At 40.4% G+C, this 24,611-nt stretch overlaps 1 protein-coding gene across 11 annotated transcripts in view; it reads left to right on the top strand.

Moving 5' to 3' along the window:
* LOC126191122 (kinesin heavy chain-like) overlaps window positions 1–24,611 on the top strand; it is a 368,280-nt gene that overhangs the window by 149,401 nt on the left and 194,268 nt on the right. For all 11 annotated transcript variants that reach the window (XM_049931913.1, XM_049931897.1, XM_049931888.1 and 8 more), the window contains one exon: window positions 16,803–17,014. In XM_049931913.1, coding sequence (XP_049787870.1) covers window positions 16,803–17,014 — 212 coding nt within the window. The remainder of the gene's footprint in view (window positions 1–16,802; window positions 17,015–24,611) is intronic.

Here is a 24,611-nt window from a genome sequence, read left to right as displayed (position 1 = left end):
CAGCAGTACACACACACACACACACACACACACACACACACACACACACACACACACACACACTCAACTTGCACACACATCTGCAGTCTCAGAGAGCTGCAACCACACTGCGAACAGCAGCACCAGTGCATGATGGGAGTGGCGACTGGGTGGGTGTAAGGAGGAGGCTTTGGCGGGGAGGGAGAAGGATAGTATGGTGGGACTGCAGACAGTGAAGTGTTGCAGTTTAGACGAATTGCAGGAGAGAAGGTGCGGAGGGGGAGGGGGTAGTAGCGGAAAGGAGGGAAGTAAAAGAAATTAAAAGACTGGGTGTGGCGGTGAAATGGCGGCTGTGTAGTGCTGGAATGGGAACAGGGAGGAGGCTGGATGGGTGAGGACAGTGACTAACGAAGGTTGAGGCCAGTAGGGTTACAGGAACGAGGGATATCATGTTTGCCAGCGTGTTCAGCAACAAGGTGGTCCACTTGTTTTTTGGCCGTAGTTTGTCGGTGGCCATTCATGCAGACAGACAGCTTGTTGGTTGTCATGCCTACGTAGAATGCAGCACAGAGGTTGCAGCTTAGCTTCTAAAACACATGACTGGTGACACAGGTAGCCCTGCCTTTGATGGGATAGGTGATGTTAGTGACTGGACTGGAGTAGGTGGTGGTAGGAAGATGTAAGCGACAGGTCTTGCATCTAGGTCTATTACAGGGGTATGCACCCTAAGGTAAGGGATTGGGAGCAGGGGTTGTGTAAGGATGGACGAATATATTGTGTAGGTTCGGTGGATGGCGGAATACCAAGGTAGGAGGGGTGGGAAGGATAGTGGGCAGGACATTTCTCATTTCGGGGCACGAGAGGTAATTGAAACACTGACGGAGAATGTAATTCAGTTGCTCCAGTCCCAGATGGTACTGAGTTATGAGGGAATGCTCCTTTGTGGCTGGACTGTGGGACATTGGGAAGTGGTGGGAGACTTGTTTTTGTAAAAGGGTGGGAGGATAATTACGGTCAGTGAAGGTTTCAGTGAGACCCTCGGTATATTTTGAGAGGGACTGCTCGTCACTGCAGATGTGATGACCTCGGATGGCTAGGCTGTACAGAAGGGACTTCTTGGTATGGAATGGGTGGCAGCTGTCGAAGTGGAGGTATTGCTGGTAGTTAGTAGGTTTGATATGGATGGAGGTACTGATGTAGCCATCTCTGAGGTCAAGGTCAACATCTATGAAGGTGGCTTGTTGGGTTGAGTAGGACCGGGTGAAGCAAATGGGGGAAAAGTTGTTGAGGTTCTGGAGGAATGTGAACAAAGTGTCCTTGCCTGCAATCCAGATAGCAAAGATGTCATCAATGAATCTGAACCAGGTGAGGGGTTTAGGATTCTGGTTTTTAGGAAGGATTTCTCTAGATGGCCCATGAATAGGTTAGCATAGGATGGTGCCATGCAGGTGCCCATAGCTGTACTGCGGATTTGTTTGTAGGTAATGCCTTCGGAGGAGAAGTAATTGTGGGTGAGGATATAGTTGGTCATGGAGACTAGGAAGGAGGTTGTTGGTTTGGAATCCATATGGCGTCTGGAAAGGTAGTGTTCGATAGCAGTAAGGCCATAGGGATTAGGGATGTTAGTGTACAGGGAGGTGGCATCAATAGTGACGAGCAGGGCACCGTGTGGTAAAGGGACAGGAACTGTGGAGAGTCGGTTGAGGAAATGGTTGGTATCTTTTATATAGGAGGATAGGTTCCGGGTAATAGGTTGAAGGTGTTGGTGAATCTTTTTGTTGTGCCTATCGCGACTCAGCATCTCCGCGATATGGTGAGTAGCAACTTTCCTTCTCTGGTATTAATACCTGTAAAATAATAGACCTAACACAGTGACTAATAACTGACAATAATGAACATAGCAGAACCAACATTTTATTGGTGGTCACCTATAGTGTTGATTTGCACAAATCTTCCCTGCCTTGTACACTTCTTTCAAGAGACCTACTTTTTTCTGAGGTTATTTCTGAAATCAGTGGAGGTATTTCAAATCTGTTTTCTACTCCAAGAACACACATATTTTTATCTCAACTGTGTTTCGATTTATTGAAATAAAATAACAAAAGTGATCTTAATGAAAGACATATCATTTGCTTTCCTTTCTCAATCTAACAATAGTTCATTACAAAAGATGTTGATGTTAGTGCGAGGGTTGAATGAAAAGTGATGCCGCCACCTTCGTTATTTGGGTTTGGATGGAAATATTATAATAACGCAAACACAGAAATAATCCTTAGAATGTGATCTTTAATCGTCAGTATTCACTTTTCCACAAAATAACCAGCCAATTGGATATATTTCTGCTAACGATGAACAAGTTTTCTGAAGCCGTCACGGAAGAAGTCGACACTCTGTTTCCGCAGCCACAGTCTCAGAGTTCTGTCAGCATCTTCATCAGATTACCCCACATATCATCTTTCAGTATTGAGAGCAGATGGAACTCAAACAGTGCTAAATCTGGACTGTATGGAGGATGCCGTACGGTGGTGAGATTCAGTCTCTGAAGCTCTGCTGTGGTGACACATGAGCTCATCGTACACAGACCTTCTGATAGCCAAACAAAGCAATAATGTGACCCACACGTTCTTATTAAATGCCAGTTGAGCTTGCAGTTTCTCTCTGAGTGATACGATGATTGTTCTGAATTAATCTGTCAACATTTTGCTTGTGAAATTCAGTGGTTGCTGTCACAAGACGTCCAACTCTTTGTTTGTCTTGCACGTCAATGTTCCCGCCTCAACATCTTTTAAACTTACTCGCTTATGTAGCCATGGCAAGAAAATCGTGAAACAGGGGAAAAAAGATTTGTGTCCTTCAGGCTGAACTAGAAATGGTGTACTTCGAATTAGACAGGTTGAAGGGGGGAAGAGAGAATGGGAGCTGGTAACAGGTAACAAGTTGTAGTCAGAAGCAGAAAACCCCAGAAATCACATTTCAGATTCCAGTGAGCAATCAGTTTGATCTGTTACCTGAAGTAGAAGAGCCTCAAACAGTGTTTGAGCGAAGTAGGCTGCAGCGGACTCATAATAACGATTGTGAAGCTAGGTCAGGAGTAAAGTCAAGCAGGAAGAAAAGAGTTCTGCTGTTAGGTTGCAGTTATGGGAGAGGCAGAGGCCAGTTTCTACAGGTTAGGCTAGGAGTCGAGTAGCAGGTCACAAGCATTGTGGAACCTAGTGCTAAGTGTAGTCAGGTTACAGAAAACCTAGGAGCCTTGTGCAAAGATTTTGATGGTGAGGACCAGGTTCTTATAGTGGGAGCAGCAGGAAACAGCCTGGCTAGCAATTCGGATTATAGTATTAGGTTTGACCTGGATGTAATAGGAGCAGCAGCATCTCACACTCGTGTGGGGTTTGGGGATGTTTTGCAGTGCCATGACCGGCCTTGGTTTAATATGGCTGTCAACTGTGTTAAGAGAGAGCCGGACGGCTTACTGTTGGCAGAAACTAAATCTCATATCTGTGCTGTGCCTGTTGATGCGATTGGGAGGTGGGGCTACACTAGTCATGACCTGAACCTGAATAGGAGAGGAAAAGATAGATTGGTTGATTTTCTTGCAGAAAATGTAAGGAGGGCCACATGCACTCAAGACAAAATACCTGTGATTACTGGAGTCAGAGGGACACATTTTTTAGATTAGAGTCAGGTTACAGACAGAAAGTATTGAAAGAAATTAAAGCAGAACAGTGCCATAATGTCTGCAACAGTATCCAAAGAAATGAAATTTGTGTATTTCATCAGAACATTAGAGAACTGAAAAATAAGATAGATGAGCTTCTTGTATGCCTAGAAAATGGGGTAGATTCTGAAGGTATAGATGTTTTGTGTCTCTCTGAACGCCATGTGACCGCAGGGATGGAGAAGTTAAATTTAAGGGATTACAGATCAGCATCTTATTCATGTAGAGCCAACATGGAAAAAGGAGGAGTTGCTACTGATATAATAACTAGACACAAAGTAAAAAATATTGAAACGAATAGTTTTTGTGTAGATCAGATCCTTGAAGCATGTGTTTGTGAGTTGCTACTGCAATATACTTCTATAGTAATTGTGACAATCTATAGATCCGCTCAAGGTAACTTTCAGTTATTCATGAAAACTCTAGAGCTATTATTGAGCTACCTGTCAGACAAAAAGAAGCAGTTAGTGGTTTGTGGTGATTTTAATGTAGATTTCTTAAAAGATACAAATAGGAAAAATGAGCTATAATCTTCATTTGGTTGTTTCAGTCTAGTATCTGTTGTAAATTTTCCAACTCGTGTGCAGCAGGATAGTAGGTCACTTATCGATAACATTTTCAGACAGTGTTCAGGCAGAAACAATTAATGTGTACCCAGTTGTTAATGGGCTATTTGATCATGATGCACAGTTAATGGAAATAATACATATAGCACCTTACAGGCTTGAGGAAGGTTCATACAAGGTAGGAAGGCTTATTGATGCAAACAGGGTACAGAGTTTTAAGGGCAGCCTAGAAGAAGTAGAATGGGATTAAGTATACACAGAAAATGATGCTGATGCCAAATTCAATTTATTCGTCCATAAATTTGTCTCAGTATTTGAGAGTTGCTTTCCTGAAATGTTATTGAAAAAGGCCGTTACAAAGTCAAGTAAGTCATGGATTACTAAGGGAATTAAGATGCCGTGTAAGAGGAAGAGGGAAATATATGGACAGGCCATAATAAGTCAGAATCCGACATTACTTGCTTACTACAAAAGATACTGTAATATTTTAAGGAAAGTCATTAAGAAGTCAAGAAGCGTATGTGTTCTGACAGAAATTAATAATGCGGATAATAATATTAAAACTATATGGAATATTGTCAAACGGGAGACGGGGCAGCCTGACAGTGCACAGCATACTATAGCAAAAAGCTAAATGTTGATGTTGTGAGTGATCATTCACAAGTTGCAAGTATTTTTAACAATCACTTTCTGAATGTAGCAGCAAAAATAGGTTTAAAGGGTTCAGTTGAAGAAGCAAAAAAAAAAAATGTTAAAAATGTCATTCCCCAGGACTTTAGGCCTTTAGAAATAGCACCAACATCCCCCACTGAAATTAAGGGAATTATAAATATACTGAAAAACAAGAGCTCGTGTGGTGTTGATGGAGACTCTAACAGAATTTTGAAGTGTTGTTCTAATTTAGTAAGTGGAGTCTTTAGTGATATATGTAATGCTTCGCTGGCACAGGGAATTTTCCCAGATGGATTGAAACACGTAATTGTCAAACCTCTTCATAAGAAAGGGGGCAAGAGTGACTTAAATAATTATAGACCAATCTCGTTGCTGATTTCATTTTCTAAAATATTCGAAAAAGTTATGTATTCAAGAATAGTTTTACATTTAAGTGAAAATAATTTATTCAGCATGTCACAGTTTGGATTCCAGAAGGGTTACTCTACTATCTACACAATACCCATCAAATAGCACAAACCCTAAATAACAAATTATCGCCAGTTGGTATTTTTTGTGATGTTTCCAAGGCATTTGACTGTGTGGATCATGTCACACTAGTAGAAAAACTCAGGTTTTATGGAACTGAAGGCTATACACACAGCTGGTTTGAATCATACTTATCGAACAGAAAGCAAAAAGTTGTGCTGAATAACACAAATAATGTTGAAAGGGCAGTAAATTCTAGTGAATGGGGAGTTATCACATAGGGAGTCCCACAGGGGTCAATTTTGGGTCCTCCGCTGTTCTTTATTCATGTGAATGACCTCTCACTTAATGTTCAGCAGGCAGAACTTGTACTTTTTGCAGATGACATGAATGTTATAATAAATCTCATTCCAGAAAAAGCAGCTGAAGATATTGCTAAGGATGTCTTTCAAGGAATTATTAAATGGTTCTCAGAAAATGGACTCTCCCTTAATTTTGAAAAAAAAAAAAAAAAAAAAAAAAAAAACAACACTCTATATCCAGTTCTGTATACCGAGTAGAGTCATACCAACAATTGATGTAGCATATGAACAGGGCTCAGTTAACAGGGTAGATTTCTCCAAATTTTTGGGTGTTCACATTGATGACAACTTGAACTGGAAGAAGCATATTACTGAGCTACTCAAACAATTAAGTTGAGCTACTTTCGCTCTTCGTATAATTGCTAGTCTTGGTAATAAACAGATCAGCCTCCTAACGTAATTTGCATATTTCTACTCAATAATGTCTTATGGAATAGTTTTCTGGGGTAACTCACCACTTAGACATAAAGTATTGATTGCACAAAAGAGAATAATTAGTGGTGTTCATCCAAGGACATCATGTAGGCACCTATTTTAGGAATTAGGTTTTTTAACTGCACCATCAGAGTACATATATTCGCTAATGAAATTAGTTATAAATAATCCATCTCAATTCGCGAAGAACTGTAATGTTCATGCATTCAGTGACCTTTCCTATCCATTATTGAAGCTGTCAGTTGCTTAAAAAGGAGTACATTATTCAGCAACAAAGTTCTTTGATCATTTGCCCAACAACATAAAGTGTCTGGCAGGTAGCAGATCAAGTTTTAAATCTAGATTAAAATAGTCTCTTTTGGACAACTCCTTCTGTTCCATGGACGAGTTTCTGTTTCAGAACTGGTAAGAAATTTGTGCCTCTAAATGTAGTTGCTTGTGTAGAACTAACAATTACAGTAAAATTAATATTAGCACTATTCATGTGTGTATATATATATCTTGTAATCTGACTTGCTGCACATCATATCGATAAAATAATTGTAAAAATGATCTACAGAACATGACATAACTAAACTAAACCAAACCAACGGCACACAGTACTCACATCAACACAATCACCATAAACTGCTTTCATTCTTTGATGAATCTCCTTTGGTTTGGCACCTTTTGCTGTCAAGAATTCAATGACTGCACGTTCCTTAGATCACATTGACCGACTGTCTGCACAGGGTTCCATACTTTACATTGTACAACATAACCGTTCAGTGCTAAGGCTATGGAACAAGCCAGTACCTGCCGCATACCAATGCTGCCAATTTTTAAAAAGTTACGAAGGTGGAGGCATTAGTTTTCAGTCAACCCTCATTCTTAAGATATTTGCTCACACGGGGGAGAAATCTACCAGTCTACCATGGGGCCTCAGCTTTTGCAGCATCTTTCCCTTCTGTGGTGCATGTCTATCCTCTTGCTATTCCTTTTCCCATCTGTTGGAGAAAATGTCTGGGGTGTTTTTGGTAATGTTTCACACTGTCTGTAGCTGACATAAGAACAGTCTCACCATTGTTTTTCATTCCTTTTTCGTATCTTCGTTCACCTTCTCCTATCCTTCATCTGTTTTGGTGTTGGAGGCTCCTCTTTTTTCTTCTTCCTCCCTGTGCGCTCCTGAAGGCCGGCTCACGCGTCTGACATGTAACAGGTGACTGGACAATTTGTAATTCCCACCCCGCGTCGACAGGTGTAGTTCGCGCGTACTCCCTAGTACAGATCAGGACCAGGGAAGGGTTACTGCCTGAGCTACTACCTTCCCAAATTGCTGATTGGTCCCTCTCTGTCAGGTGTCTGGGAGTTGTGACCTGATGTTTGAACGATCACCTAAAGCGGGATGCCCCCTTGTGAAGGGGCCCCCAGTTTGGAGGAGCATGCCATCAGAGACACTGGCAATCATGGGGGATTTCCTCGCAATGAGCCAATCATCTTCACTTCCCAATCAACTTCTAAAAAACCTAAACCGAATGAGGCTAACGATTCAAAGAACCTCCCAGCAGCACCACGGTTCCTCATGGGTTCATTTACTGAAGACAGTCAGTCCTTCGCTACAGTAAATCCGTATATTATTCAGAAAGATGTTGATGCAGTTGCCGGCCCTGTGAAATCCTGCTCTCGTTTATAGAATGGCACTTTGCTTTTGGAGACTACTTCTGATTCCCAAGCACAACAGCTGCTTGCCACTTCACTTCTCCAGGGCTGAAGATCTATAGAACTCTGAATGCTTCCTGTGGTGTTATATAGGCTGCTCGATGGTCTGACTGAGGCCGAAATCCAAACATACCTCTCTGATCAGGGTGTCATTGCCGTCCATTGGGTGATGAAAAAGATAGATGCCACCTTAGTGCCTTCTCACCTTTGATAGAGAGGCGCTTCCGTCCAAGATCAAAGCAGGCTATGAGGTTCTCACAGTCCGACCGTATGTTCTGACCCTCATGCGCTGCCACCAGTGTCGTCATTTCAACCACACTCATGTCTTGTCGACACCCGGCCAAATGTGTAACCTGTGTTAGGGATGCGCAAGAGGGTGATCGTGCGCCTCCTTCTCCCTGATGTGTCAACTGCACCGGTGACTATGCCACCTCCTCTTGAGATTGTCCCGTGTATCTCAGTGAGTGGACTGTCCATGTTATCCGGGTAAAGGAAAAAGTTCCTTATTCGGTTGCTCGCAAGTCATTGGTTAGTTTGGCTAGTCGCAAACCCTGTGTTCTACCATCTGGTACTTACAGTACTGTTATTGTTACATCTTGCTTCATGAAGGATATAGCCATGCAGACTTGCGACCTCAGATTCAGCTCTGAATATGTGAAATCGCCCAGTCTTATGGTAGCATCGCAGTGCTCTCGTCCAGCTGCGCAACAAGCCGTCAAACTCTCATCTCATGGGGCAAAGTAACTAGCTACGCAACTGACAGGCTGGGAAGGACAGAATGTATAGTCCCATGAAAATTCCTACATCCCTCCAGCCAACCAAAACCTGAGTGTTTCTCTGCTAATCGGAATAGATCGAAGAAGTTCAACAAAGACAAACAGTCTTCTCCTTCACCGACTTGAAGATTTTCTTCCACGGTGTTGCCACATTTTACCTGGCCTCCTTGTCGCCTGTACACTCTGCCAACCGTTTTTCTGCATTGGACCCCGCACGCTAACAGCAGAAGAAAGCCAATACTTAGGTGGACTTCATGGAGCAGGTTCCTCCTGTCTCTGTGCCCTGTACCGGCGAGTCTTCACAGGGTGGCACTTGGCAGCTGCCGACTTGACACCCCTTCATTTTTTCATCATGACTCCCCTCCAATGAAACGTTCGTGGCCTTCTATTCAGTGAATAAGATTTATGGCTGTTTCTAGAATCACAGTGTCCACTTGTACTCTGCCTTCAGGAAGCAAAATAGCATCCTCATGACCGCTTTGAGCTTTTGAATTTCTTCCTGACCCATTTTGACCTTCCACCCGAGGTCGGCATTCCATCTACATCTATATTTATACTCTGCAAGCCACCCAACTGTGTGTGGTATAGGGCACTTTACGTGCCACTGTCATTACCTCCCTTTCCTGTTCCAGTCGCGTATGGTTCGTGGGAAGAACGACTGCCGGAAAGCCTGTGTGTGCGCTCGAATCTCTCTAATTTTACACTCGTGATCTCCTCAGGAGGTATAAGTAGGGGGAAGCAATATATTCAATATCTCATCCAGAAACGCACCCTCTTGAAACCTGGACAGCAAGCTACACCATGATGCAGAGCGCCTCTCTTGCAGAGTCTGCCACTTGAGTTTGTTAAACATCTCCATAACGCCATCCCGCTTACCAAATAACCCTGTCAACCTGACCTGGTACGGATCCCACACTGATGAGCAATACTCAAGTATAGGTCGAACGAGTGTTTTGTAAGCCACCTCCTTTGTTGATGGACTACATTTTCTAAGGACTCTGCCAATGAATCTCAACCTGGCACCCGCCTTACCAACAATTAATTTTATATGATCATTCCACTTCAAATCGTTCTGCACCCATACTCCCAGATATTTTGCAGAAGTAACTGCTACCAGTGTTTGTTCCGCTATCATATAATTATACAATAAAGTATCCTTCTTTCTATTTATTCGCAATACATTACATTTGTCTGTGTTAAGGGTCAGTTGCCACTCCCTGCTCCAAGTGCCTATCCGCTGCAGATCTTCCTGCATTTCGCTGCAATTTTCTAATGCTGCAACTTCTCTGTATTCTACAGCATCATCTGTGAAAAGCCACATGAAACTTCCGACACTATCTACTAGGCGATTTATATATATATTGTCATGGGGGAGTCATGCTGCTCATATGGGATGATGTTCATAGTCAATCCATCTTCCTAACTACCCATTTTCAAGCTGTTGCAGTTCGCCTTTTCCTTCCTCAAATGACCTTTTGCCTTTGTATGATTTACATCCCTGCATCATCCAGTGTCACCAGGGCCAACTGCCTCCAGCTTATTGGTAGCTACCTTATCCATTTCTGCTGCTCTGTGAATTTAATGCTCACCATTCCATTTGTAATACTCCAGAACCTGTCCGAGAGATGCCCTCTTGGCTGAGTTTCTTAATCAACTTAACCTTTTCTGCCTTAACACAGGAGCACCTATGTTCCTTTCAAACTCCTCGCACACCTATTCCCATTTGGACCTATTCTTCTACACTGCACATCTTTGTGCATCATGTCAAGTGGACCATTCTTCCTGGCATCTACCCGAGCGGTCATTTCCCATATGCTATCCATTTGCTGACTCCTACTCCACCTCCATTCACACCCAGATGGCAGCTTATTAAGACCGACTGGAGGCCTTACTCATTCCTGGCGACCTTTGATAGACGCAATTTCCGCAGTTGTGATGACCAGATGAAATACCTTACAAACGTTATCCTTATTGCTGCAGAACATTCCATTCCTTGCACTTCCTCTTTACCACGCCGTGTTCCATCCCTTGGTGGATTGAGGTGTGCCGCAACGCAATTCTCGTGCAGAGATGTGCTCTCCACGTTTTTAACTGTCAGCCTATGATGGGAAACTGCATGCATTATAAACAGATGCTTGCACAGTGTCGTCGTGTTCAAGATAACAAAAAAGCTAGCTGGATTTCATTCATCAGTTCTTTTAACAGTTCCACCTGTTCTGCCTCTCAGATGGCTCTCGGGGACTAAGTTCCATTGCCCAATTTCCGGCCTGACAGTAGCAGACGATGTCATCATGGACCCTGTTGCTATCTCCAACAGCTTGAGCCACGTCGGCAGCTCGTAGTCTAGTGGCTAGCATTGCTGCCCCTGGATCATGGGGTCCCAGGTTCGATTCCCGGCTTGGTTGGGGATTTTCTCTGCCTGGTGATTTGGTGCTTGTGTTGTCCTCATCACTTCATCATCATCATTTGTGACACTGGCAAGATTGGACTGTGAAAAAGCTAGAGTGTGTAACGATTGGGACTTTCATGGGTTCTGGTGACCACAGTTGAGCACCTGACAAACCAATCATCATCATCATCATCATCATCATCATCATCATCATCATCATCACCACCATCACCACCACCACCAACTTGAGCCGCCATTTTACAGAAATGTTGAACTCCCACTGTCAACCTCCCTTCCTTCGTTGGAAACGATCAGAGGAGGCTTGTGCGATAGCCTTCTCTTCACAGAATCTTGAGCGTTACAGTGCTGCCTTTACTGTGAGGAAGCTAGATCACGCTCTCACTTCATCCTGATCCTCCACCCCAGGGCCAGACGCTGTTCTCATTCAGATGTTGCAGCACCTTTCTCTTGTGGGCAAGCACTTTCTGTTTAATATGTACAACAACATCTGGACAGAGGGCACGTTTCCCAGACGCTGGTATGAAGCCACTGTCATACCCATACCTAAGCCTGGTAAGGACAAACCCCTTCCTTCTAGCCACCGCTCCATTTCTCTCACCACCTGTGTTTGCAAGGTGCTGGACATGTGACTCATACCCGGCTGGTATGGCAGCTCGAGTCTCGTAATTTACTAACCACTGCAGTGTGTGGATTTCGAGCATGCCGTTCTGCGGTTGACCATCTTTTCACTTTGTCCACCCATGTCATGAATGGTTTTCTTCAGAAATCATAGACTGTGGCCATGTTTTTCGTTTGGAGGTAGCCTATGTCACCTGCTGAGGGACTGGTACCCTCAGTACTCTCTATATGTGGGGCTTCTGTGGCTGCCTGCACTGTTTCCTTAAGGAATTTTTAAAAGACTTGAGTTTTCAAAGTATGTATGGGTTCTGCCTTGTTGGACAACTTTATCCAGGAAAACGGTGTGCCTTAGTGTTCCGTCCTGAGCATTGTCCTCTTTGCTATCGCCATTAACCCTGTAGTGGTCTGTCTCCCACTGGGCATCTCCGGCTCCCTTTTTGTTGATGATTTTGCCACCAATGCCAATCTTCACGGATCTATCTCATTGAGTGACGTCTTCCGTGATGTCTCGATTGCCTTTACTCATGGAACTTTGACAATAGCTTTCATTTTTCCACTGACAAGATCAGTGCAATTGGTTTCTCCCACCATATTTACATCTTGGGCCTGTTGCTCTTCCATTCATTGAAACTACGAAATTCCTGGGGCTCCCACTCAATAGGAAACACTCTCGGTCCTACCACATGTCTTACCTGGCAGCCCACTGTACATGGTTTCTCATTGTCGTATGTGTCTTCAGTGGTACTTCCTGGGATGCACATCGAACCGTCCTCCTCCGTTTGTACCATTCCCTCGTTCTTTCGAAAATAAACTATGATAGGTGCTTTGTTTATGCATCTGCACATCTGTCCCTCTTATGCCGTCTCAATACTATCCTCCATTGTGGCCTCCATTTGTCCAATGGCACCTTTTACACTGGCCTCGTTGAGAGTCTGTATGGAGAAACTGCTGAACTACTGCTGTCCTACCATTGTGACTTTCTCCTCAGCTGATATGTATGCAGTTTGTCTGTCATGCGTGGCCACCCATCCTGTACCGCCTCCTTCGATGACTCCTTTGATTGCCAGTTGTGTCCCTCTTCTCTGTTACCTCCTGGAGTTTGCTTTCAGCTCTTGCTCCAGCAGATTAGCTTCACGTTCCTTGCAACTTTCTTGGTGGGTGTGAATTCTTCACCACCTTTGCTTCATGCGGCAGCCCGTATTCACCTTGGCCTTCATTTGCTTCCTAAGGACACTACACCAGCATTGTTCTAGTGCCTTCAGTTTCATGATCCTCGCACAGAATTTCGTGATAGTACCTGTGTGTATGCTGATGGCTCTCAGACTGACCATGGTGTCGGCTGTGCCTTCGTTGTTGGTGCTGACGTTTTCAGTAATGGCTTCCAGCACACTGCTAAGTATTTACAGCGGAGCTCTTCGCCCTGTATCGGGCAATAGAGTACATCCGGTGACACAGTCTTTTCAATTGTGTCATCTGCTCACTTTCCCTCAGCACTCTTCAAAGCCTCTACGCACTGTACACAGTCCATCCCTTAGTGCAACAGGTCCAGGAAAACTTTCACTTGCTCACCGTTGATGAAACCACTGTGATGTTTATATGGATTCCTGATCATGTCAGTCTGACATTAAATGTGGCTCCTGATGCTGCTGCCAAGGCTGCAGTCCTTGTACTTCAGCCCACTAGTTCTTACATTCCCTCTGATGATCTCTGTGTTGCCATCTATCAGGAAGTGGTGTCACTTTTGCATCGCCATTTGTCCCTCCTTCATGGGAATAAGCCCTGGGTTATTGAGCCTCTCCAGCAGTTTGGACGACCTCCTCTCGGCCCTCCTGCCATGAAGAGGTCATTTTAACTAGGTTGCATATTGGTCACTGCCTTCTTAGCCATCACCATTTGTTAAGTGGCGTTCTCCACCACTTTGTGTTCATTGCGCCCAATTTTCAACTGTTGCCATTGCCTGATGGAATGCCCTTTTTTTTTGACTGTTTATGTTCCCATTTGGGTTTGCTGTCTGAGTTATCAGCCGTTCTAGCGAACGACGCCTGGGCTGTCAACCGCGTTTTAGTTTTTGTCCGTCATAGCAATATGGCGAAGGCCATTCAATTTTTGGTTGTGGGCCTCCATTTGTCTGTTGCATATTTTAGAGACCTTTCTCCGCGTCCCTGTTTTTAGGTGTCTTCTCTTCTGACATTGGGGATTGACGTGTAGTCTTCTTTAACTCTTGTATTTGTCTTTGTGTTTCACAGTTTTGACATGGGCGTGTATGATCCTAGTTGTTTTTGCACCCTAAAACAAAATGGGGGAGAGACATGGAAGCCCTTACATTTTTGAAAACTTATGTCTTTATTTACCCTTGAGATCTCAAAATTTATCAGGGAAAAATGCTAAATCTTATCTGGAAATCAGGGAAACATCAAGGAATTTCACTTGGGGAAACTTGTGACAATCCTGTTACCTAACTCGATTTTTAAAATCCTAATCTACAACAAAATTTGATAAATCTGATCCAACAACGTATAACTGAGCTGTTGAGAACATTTGTGGTGTAAGCAAAAAATGTAGTTTTGAGATATTTAAGGCTTTATTAGAAATTCTGTAAGTTTTTACATTTTGAATGTATCCAATTTTATTTGTTGCTACTTATAGTTTAAAGATTAGTGTATTTTGTGATGTATTTCATTATGATTCATATTTAACAGTTTTGGAGGGACCTCTCCCTCCATTTGTACCAATAATGCTTTCAGTGTTTTCACAGGAACACGTGTTTCAGTACTTATATCATCATAAAATTAACATATACCAATGTTGCCGTCAACAAAATGTGTATTTAACATTAAGTGAAATAACTTTATTGAAAAGCTTTACAAATAATATTAACAGAAGTGTGCCCACTATACAATAACATACATAAACTGTAAAGACAACTTATTAAATATTGTAATAAAATGTAGCAGTTGCTTCTAAAATATGGGATTTTTAACTATTATTATGTTCCATTAAATGCCTGCAGGATGGTGCATACTGACTTTATTTAAGTTCTTCCTCTAAACCACTATCATCTTTGTTGTTCTACACTTTCAAGTTGGTATAAAATTTGTGAAACACAGATGGAATGTATGGTAAAGGTGTAACATGTCTTGTATCTTTGCATGGCTCAGGTCTAGTACCAGAATAGAGTTTCCGTTGCGTAAGCCGAGTAAATTCTTCTGTTTTCTTTTTTGTGTGTAAACAAAGTTCCTGAAATTCCACAAGTTCATTCAAACTCTTCTTGTAAAGCATGATGTAAGGCCTCTCTTTCTGCTAGCCAAGCCAGAAGTAATTTATGAAGGATATAGAGCACAAATTTAAGGTCTAATCTGAGTCCTTGTCGTGGTAGCACTAAGAAGCTATGCTGGTATGCAGATTGTTTTTAGCTGCACCCGTCTTCTGCTGGTCCTTAAATGAATACACACTTTTTAAATGGACCGCCCAAGTGAGAGCACTGCCAATAGCTACCTTCAAGCAGTAGCTTCATCCCATCAGTGGGTATCTAGTACCTTGTCAAAAGAATATAACTGAAATCTAATGACAAACCAGAGATCTCTATACAGTCAAAAAACAGCAATGGAAACTTGTGTGTACCACTCCATAAATTATCTCCCTTGATCTTTAGGTACGAGGTTGCAAACTTTCAGTGGTATAGCTCAGATGTTTGTGAGTAAATATGACACTAGAAAGTCATGGGTGGAAAATAAATAACAGAAAGAGTAAAGATAACCACACATGAAATAACTGAACCATTAACCAGTTGAAATGCATATAAACAAGACTTAAATTGTCACTTTGCTTTAGGACAATGTCCTTCATCAGAGGAAACTAATGAAAACATACACTTCCACACTGTTCTGGCCAGGACAATGTAGACCTGTCTTCTTTTGTTTGTTAACTTTGAAGAATTTCGTTGTTCGTAAGCTTAGCAAGAGCACCAATCTTGAATCTTGCATATGTACTTGCTGACCACTCATTGGGTTTTCTTTATCAATAGGCTACACCATTTGGTTTTTTTTCTTCTAGTGGTGTGCAGTGGTACTGCAGTGTGGGAATGCATTGTGCACCAGAACTGCAGACTGCAAACAAACAAAGATTAATTACATAACTTCATTTTTTCGAGGTGATATTTGGAACAATAACTACCCCTCATATATTGTGAGTGGTTACCTTTACTCTTTTCATTAGCTGATTGTTTATTTTTCTCATTCACTAATTAATACCATCAAGTAATAAAACAACATTTTATTTCACCTTAAAAGCTAAGGTAAAGATAGTTGCCTGGGGAGGCTTCTATCAAGCACATAGTTTACATGAAAAACATTTTCATGATCTTTCCACTTTTACCACTCAATTACATTACTGGTTTGGAAAGGTATAAACTATACAGTATCTACCAAACTGTGGCCATCTTGGCCTTAATAGAAAGAAAATTGGGTGGGCGAATCATCGTCTTTATGTAATGTCTGTCCTTTCCATATTCACTAACAATTTGGTCATACATAAAGCTAAACTGTCCATGTTTTATACCTTATCTCTTAATTCTGTGTTCTTTGATAATTTTGTTTTATTTCTTTTCTTTTTACAGTTTTGTATGGACTAACAGGAGTAAATTCTTTTGTTGTTGATTTCTGCTTCATACGCAGCACAAATGTGCAAACATGCTACATTTAGTGACACTGAAATGAACATTATAAGCTGAACTTGTATTTACTTTATAATACCCTGTTAGTGTTGCTTCAAGTAGTGTTTTTTTTCAAAATCTATAACTGAAAACAAGCTCCTACTCTGTGAGTGATTCGTGAAAGTTACTTATGACTCGTATATTCTCGTCCTATCTTGCCCAGTAATAGCTGTTAACTAAGTGAGAAACAACACACAATGTGCTTCCTCTGGTGTATGATATAATACTAACAAATATCATGTGTTACATAGGATGGGACATTATGGTTAACATGCTGGAGGAGTATAGTCTTTGCTCATGCTATATGTATAGTTGACTTGAGAAATCTTCTATTGCCCTGTGAAAGTAATTTGACCTTTCTTCCTATATTTATCTGAAATATTTTTTTCCAGGAATGATGTACTACTGTCAGAGTTACACATGGTAGATCTTGCAGGATCAGAAAGAGCAAAGAGAACAGGCACCTGTGGTGATGCTTTCCAGGAAGCTGTATGTATCAATAGAGGCCTGCTGGAGCTGGGAAACGTAATTCAGAGCTTGTCATCAGGCCGTCATGGAAATCATGTTCCATATCGAAATTCTCTTCTCACTTCTGTGCTACATGGTTTGTTACAGAATTAAATGTCAATTATTTATGTTATATTTAAACATAAGTTCGGCAATGTATGGTAACTCTGCATATATAGAACTGTAAACTTTGCAACTTTGGACATTTTATGATGGTGCTTTTAATTCAGTCAATAAGTTTATTATTTGAGATTTGCAGCTAAAGTTACTTAGCCGATTTTTACCTATTTTTGTGGAATTTTTAAACAACTGTGTAACTTACTCTTTAGTTATCATAATGTGATAGTAATTATCACCCCACCCCCCAAATTTACAGTATGCAAATTGATGTTGCTTTTATAACAATACTATAGAAACAGAAAAACTCATAAATGGAATACACGTTTATGAGCTTTGATTGTTAACGAAATGAATACATTTCCAGCTAAAAGCTTCTGTTTAACCCAAGTAGATGGCACAGAAATTGCCTTGGCTCTCCCAAGCAGTGTAGTACACATGCAACATAACATTACAGTCTCAATTAATATACATTAGCAGACACAAATTTGTCCTTTACTCAACTGTTAAAAAAATCTTTAGTTGGCAGCTTGATATTCTGATGGCCAGATAAGCACAAAATTCCTTTTAAAAGGACCACAGAGATCGGTAGACGAAAGTGGTATCTCATATTGCCCCCTCCATTTCCCGTGTCGCAGAATATAATTCCCATAACAATAGAGCAATAATTACTATATGATCCTCAACAGTAATGTTAATAACTGACTATACTACTTAAGTATCTTTGAACAGACATTCATATTATCATTTTCCTTTCCATAAATTTTCTCAACTGGAGATAAGAACAACTACTGTTTCTGTAGAAACATTTCTTCTCTATGCTTTCATAACTTTAACATCAGTCACGTCAAATGTAAAATAATAATAATAATAATAATAATAATAAACCCCGTGGAGGCCCAGGAAACAAATAGGCCTTCGGTATTTTCTGCTAGTCGTAAAAGGCGACGAAAAGAACAAACCACTAATAGGGCTAACCCCCCTTTTACTGTGATTAGTTGGTTCAGGACAGAACTAAAGAAGCCTCGGACAAGTGCCGTCATGGTCGGGTACGACGCTTGAACCCTATGCCCGCCCACAATGGTAATGACACTGCTAGCCAACTGGAAAATGATTTAAATCCAAATAGAGGTGTTTTGCAGGATATGCTTCCTGCAACCACCCTAGAAGGAAAACAAAGACAGAGGATGAGATGGTCAGATGAAGTTAATCGACACCTCATGTTCTGTTATTACCAAGCAACAAATCTAGGAACCAACACAACTGGATACAGATCACAAGTATACACAACATTTATTACCAGATACCCAGAATTAAAATTTTTAACAGAACAAAGACTAGCTGATCAGATCAGTGTAATAATAAAAAATAACAGGATACCCCAGTCAGAATAAGAAAACATCAAACAACAAGTACAACAAATACTGGAACAAAATAATGTGCAATCAGAAGAAGAAGAAGAAGAAGAAGAAGAAGAAAATACAGTAATGGACTCAAACATCCCAGAGCAAACAAACAAAGAACAACACGCATCAATTAAACAATCAGTTGAAAACTAAATCTTAAGACAGCCACCAGAACAAGCACAAATAGAACACGAAGTGACACACATGTTAGATATAGAAGAGAAACTTCAGCTGGCATATATAGAATAAAAGACACAAATGCATAGACCGCCAAATAACCCACAAGTCGAAACAACAATAAAAACTATCAACACAATCATATACAACAAAATAAATGAAAGCACAACTATGGAAGAGTTACAACTACTGGTTTATGTAGGAGCACTCACTACACTAAATATACACACTAGGCAGAGATCAGAACCAACAAACACACAGAAGAAACCCACAAAACCAACATGGCAACACAGGCTACAGATCAGAATAGAAAAACTGAGAAAAGACATTGCACGGCTAACACAATTTATAAGAAATGAAATGTCAGAAAAAAAAAAAAAACGAAGAAGGTTAGGTAAAATCTCACAACAAGAAGCAATAGAGCAATTAGATAAAAGAAGCAGAAATTACTAGCATTGGCCAAACGACTTAGAAGATACAAAAAAAGTGAAAATAGAAGGAAACAAAACCAAAAATTCAACACAAACCAAAAGAAATTTTACCAGACAATAGATAACACACACATTAAAATAGACAATCCACCAAACATAACAGACATGGAACACTTCTGGAGCAACATATGGTCAAACCCGGTACAACGTAACAGGCATGCACGGTGGATACAAGCAGAAACAGACACATACAAGATGATACCCCGGATGCCTGAAGTGATAATTTTGCAACATGAAGTCACCCAAGCAATTAATTCTACTCACAATTGGAAAGCCCCTGGAAAAGATAAAATAGCAAATTTTTGGCCAAAGAAGTTCACCTCAACACATTCACATCTAACTAAATTATTTAACATTAATGATATGAATATAATGGAGGGAAACATTCCATGTGGGAAAAATATATCTAAAAACAAAGATGATGTGACTTACCAAACGAAAGCGCTGGCACGTCGATAGACTCACAAACAAACACAAACATACACACAAAATTCTAGCTTTCCCAACCAACGGTTGCTTCGTCAGGAAAGAGGGAAGGAGAGCGCGTGCCAGCTCTTTCGTTTGGTAAGTCACATCATCTTTGTTTTTAGATATAAATTATTTAACAGTTACATTGCAGACCCATACACATTCCCTGATACACTTACACATGGAATAACTTACCTGAAACCTAAAGATCAAGCAGACACAGCAAACCCAGCAAAATATCGCCCCATAACATGCCTACCAACAATATACAAAATATTAACGTCAGTCATTACGCAGAAATTAATAACACTTACAACACAGAACAAAATTATAAATGAAGAACAAAAATGCTGTTGCAAAGGAGCACGAGGATGTAAAGAGCAACTGATAATAGATACAGAGGTGACATATCAAGCTAAAACTAAACAAAGGTCGCTACACTACGCATACATTGATTACCAAAAAGCTTTTGATAGTGTACCCCACTTATGGTTACTACAAATATTGAAAATATACAAAGTAGATCCTAAATTGATGCAGTTCCTAAACATGGAAAAATTGGAAAACCACACTCAATATCCAAACAAATTCAAATAATATCACATCACAGCCAATACAGATTAAGTGTGGAATATACCAAGGAGACTCATTAAGTCCTTTCTGGTTCTGCCTTGCTCTGAACCCACTATCCAACACGCTAAATAATACAAATTATGGATACAATATTACTGGAACATACCCACACAAAATCACACATTTGCTATACATGAATGATCTAAAACTACTGCCAGCAACAAATCATCAACTCAACCAATTACTAAAGATAACAGAAGTATTCAGCAATGATATAAATATGGCTTTTGGAACAGACAAATGTAAGAACGATAGCATAGTCAAGGGAAAACACACTAAACAAGAAGATTACATATTGGATAACCACAGCGACTGCATAGAAGCAATGGAAAAAACAGATGCCTATAAATATCTAGGATACAGACAAAAAATAGGAATAGATAATACAAATATTTAAGAAGAACCAAAAGAAAAATATAGACAAAGACTAACAAAAATACTGAAAGCAGAATTGACAGCAAGAAACAAGACAAAAGCTATAAATACTTATGCTATACCAATATTGACCTACTCATTTGGAGTAGTGAAATGGAATAACACAGACCTAGAAGCACTCAATACACTTACACGATCACAATGCCACAAATATACAATACATCACATACATTCAGCAACAGAAAGATTCACATTAAGCAGAAAGGAAGGAGGAAGGGGATTTATCGACATAAAATACCTACATTGTGGACAGGTAGACAATTTAAGAAAATTCTTTCTAGAACGAGCAGAAACTAGCAAAATACACAAAGCAATCACTCATATAAATACATTGGCTACACCACTGCAATTTCATAACCACTTCTACAACCCTTTAGATCACATAACATCAACAGATACGAAGAAAGTAAATTGGAAAAAGAAAACACTACATGGCAAGCACCCGTATCATCTAACACAGCCACACATCGATCAAGACGCATCCAACACATGGCTGAGAAAAGGCAATATATACAATGAGACGGAAGGATTCATGATTGCAATACAGGATCAAACAATAAACACCAGATATTACAGCAAGCATATTATTAAAGATCCCAATACCACAACAGATAATGCAGACTTTGCAAGCAACAAATAGAAACAGTAGATCACATCACAAGCGGATGTACAATACTAGCAAATACAGAATACCCCAGAAGACATGACAATGTAGCAAAAATAATACATCAACAGCTTGCCTTACAACATAAACTTATAAAACAACACGTTCCCACATACAAGTATGCACCACAAAATGTACTGGAGAGTGATGAATACAAATTATACTGGAACAGAACCATTATAACAGATAAAACAACACCACATAACAAACCTGACACCATACTCACCAATAAAAAGAAGAAATTAACACAACTAATCGAAATATCCATACCCAATACAACAAATATACAAAAGAAAAGAGGAGAAAAAATTGAAAAATACATCCAACTGGCTGAGGAAGTCAAGGACATGTGGCATCAGGATAAAGTTGACATTATACCAATTATACTATCAACTACAGGAATCATACCACACAACATCCACCAGTACATCAATGTAATACAGCTACATCCAAACTTATACATACAACTACAGAAATCCGTAATTATTGATACATGTTCAATCACCCGAAAGTTCCTAAATGCAATATAACATATACCGTACAGTTAAAAGGAAGTCTCGCTTGATCAAGGTCCGCGTCACTTTCCATTTTTGACCAGACATAACGTCTGAGAAAAGAAAGTAATATTAAAATGGGAATAACGAGACCTTTTATCATGAAACTTTCGAACAAACTCTTCAAATGACCATTTTCTCCAGCGTCTCACCCTTTTCCACTTTGCCAAATCCATTTGCAACTTAAGATGACCGAGATGCATTTATTTTTTACGAATTTCTGTTGTAAAAATACGTTCACTCTTTCTCTCATACAAATGGTTCCCGATGTCAGTGAATCTGTTAACATTGGGTACTTCAGTTATTTGTTATACCTTCAGCAAGTGATAACCATTTCACTTCCTTTGATTTATAGCTATTTCATATCACTGTCAGAACATGTTTGTTTAGGACAACTTTTCCTTTTCATTTGGGTGCTCTGAAGCTAAAAGCATCTTAAATTACAGTCAGTTTACTCCAAGCATTACCTACATACTTCTGTTACCATCATCAGCTCCTCAGCTTAACATAACAAAAATATCGATCCAGGGAATTCACCTAACATCACTTCATAACTATTCTCCCATCACACATTATCTTTCTCCTAATTCATAAGAACTTTCTTTTGCTCCAAGGTATCCACGTTACTGATGTAAGTGACAAGTAAGTGACTTTTTTATGAAAAATGAGAGTATAACATTGCCTCTATTCACTTAACAAGCCGTAATTGTAATTTGCCAACCCTACTTGTTCATAAACTATTCTATCAGTTCTATAATCTTTCCATGCACTTGGCAACAATAAATAAAATGACCTCATATTAATGTTTTATTTTTAATACTTACACTAATTAAACTCATTTCTTAAGTCAGTCATCCCTCCAGTTAGTGCAGTTACTACAGACACCAGAATTACTTTCTATTATCCCCTCAGGTTTTGTAGTAGCCATGTTCTGTATTATAAAGCCGCCTCCAGCCTGACACTCCCTCTGCGTTTATATACACTACACATAGAGCTTATACTATATGAGATGGAAAAAAGAAAAGAAAATGCATTATGGATACACATATTAGCAAAACGTTTGGTTCACTCTTTTCTCACCTGCCATTATATAAATTCACTTGCAATACATACAAAATTGTAATAAAAACTAAAATTTGAGGTGGCCGTTGTGCACAGTTCTTATAGCCTGGCAGATATGATTGATCTGGTTTCATAACCTTAATTGTAAAGTCACAACCATCCCATCATTATGGTATGTGCCATAAAATAGTTGTCATTGTTGTGGAGCCAGTCGTCTTCTTTTATATTTTTTTTTGAGTAGCTTGACAATTCACTCTCTCTTTATTGAGCAAGGTGGTGCAGTGGTTAGCACACTGGACTTACATTATGGAGGATGATGATTCAAGACCGCATCCAACCATCCTGATTTAAGTTTTCCGTCATTTCCTTACATCACTTCAGGCTTCTTTGAAAAGGTGTGGCTGACTTCCTTCCCCATCCTTCTCTAATCCGATGGAATTGATTACTTCGCTGTTTGGTGGAGCTCTCATTTGTCATCAGGTGAGCCATATGAAAAGATTTCCATTGTGATTATGGTGGCACAACGTGAGTTAACAGACTTTGAACGAGAAACGGTAGTTCGAGCTAGACACATGGGACATTCCATTTTGGAAATCATTAGGGAATTCAGTATTCTAAGATCCACAGTGTCAAAAGTGTGTGGAGAATGTCACATCTGAGGCATCACCTCTCACTGAAGTAACCCAGTGCCCAATGGCCTTCAGTTAACAACCGAGAGCAGTTGCATTTGCATAGAGTTGTCAGTGCTAACAGACAAGCAACAGTTTGTGGAATGACAACAAAAATGTTAGACGTACAACAAACATATCATTTAAGACAGTGCAGTAAAATTTGGCGTTGGTAGGCTATGACAGCAGACATCTGACTTAGGTAACTGTGTTAACAGTAATATTGCATGCAGTGCCTCTCCTGGGCTTGTGACCATATTGGTTGGCCCCTAGATGACTGTAAAAATGAGGCCTGGTCAGATGAATCACAATTTCAGGTAGGCTTTGGGTGTGGTGCAGATCCCACCAAGCCATGGACTCAAGTTGTCAACAAGGCACTGTGAAAGCTTGTGGTGGCTCCATAATGGTGTGGGCTGTGTTTACATGGAATGGGCTGGGTCCTCTGGTCCAACAGAACTGACCATTGACTGGAAATGCTACTTGGAGACCAATTGCAGCCATTCATGGACTTCGTGTTCCCAAACAATGATGGAATTTTTATGGATGACAGTGCACCATGTCAAGAGGGCCACACTTTTTTGCAATTTGTTTGTAGAACATTCTGGATAATTCAAGCTAATGATTTTGCCACCTAGATCATCCAACATGAAACCCATCAAACATTTATGGGGCATAATAGAGAGGTAAGCTTGTGCACAAGGTCCTGCACCAGCAACACAACCTTATGGATGGCTATAGATGCAGCATGGATTTATATTTCTGCATGGGACCTCCAGTGACTTGTTGAGTCCATGCCACTTTGAGTTACTGCAGGATGCTGGGCAAAGGGAGGTCCGACATGATACAGGGAAGTATCCCATGACTTTTTGTCACCTAAGTGTATTACCACTTCAGGATGAGGGATTCTTAATATTATATATGGGTCTTTAAACTGTTGAAAGAATTGCTGTTTCCTTCCCCGATTTATTGCTCTTGTTAATCCTTTTAACATATACTGTCTCATCTGTCTTAAATTTATT

This window comes from Schistocerca cancellata, chromosome 1, assembly GCF_023864275.1.
Source record: "Schistocerca cancellata isolate TAMUIC-IGC-003103 chromosome 1, iqSchCanc2.1, whole genome shotgun sequence".
NCBI lineage: Eukaryota > Metazoa > Arthropoda > Insecta > Orthoptera > Acrididae > Schistocerca > Schistocerca cancellata.
Note: the sequence above shows the minus strand (reverse complement) of the source record. Positions and strands in the feature narration are given on the sequence as shown.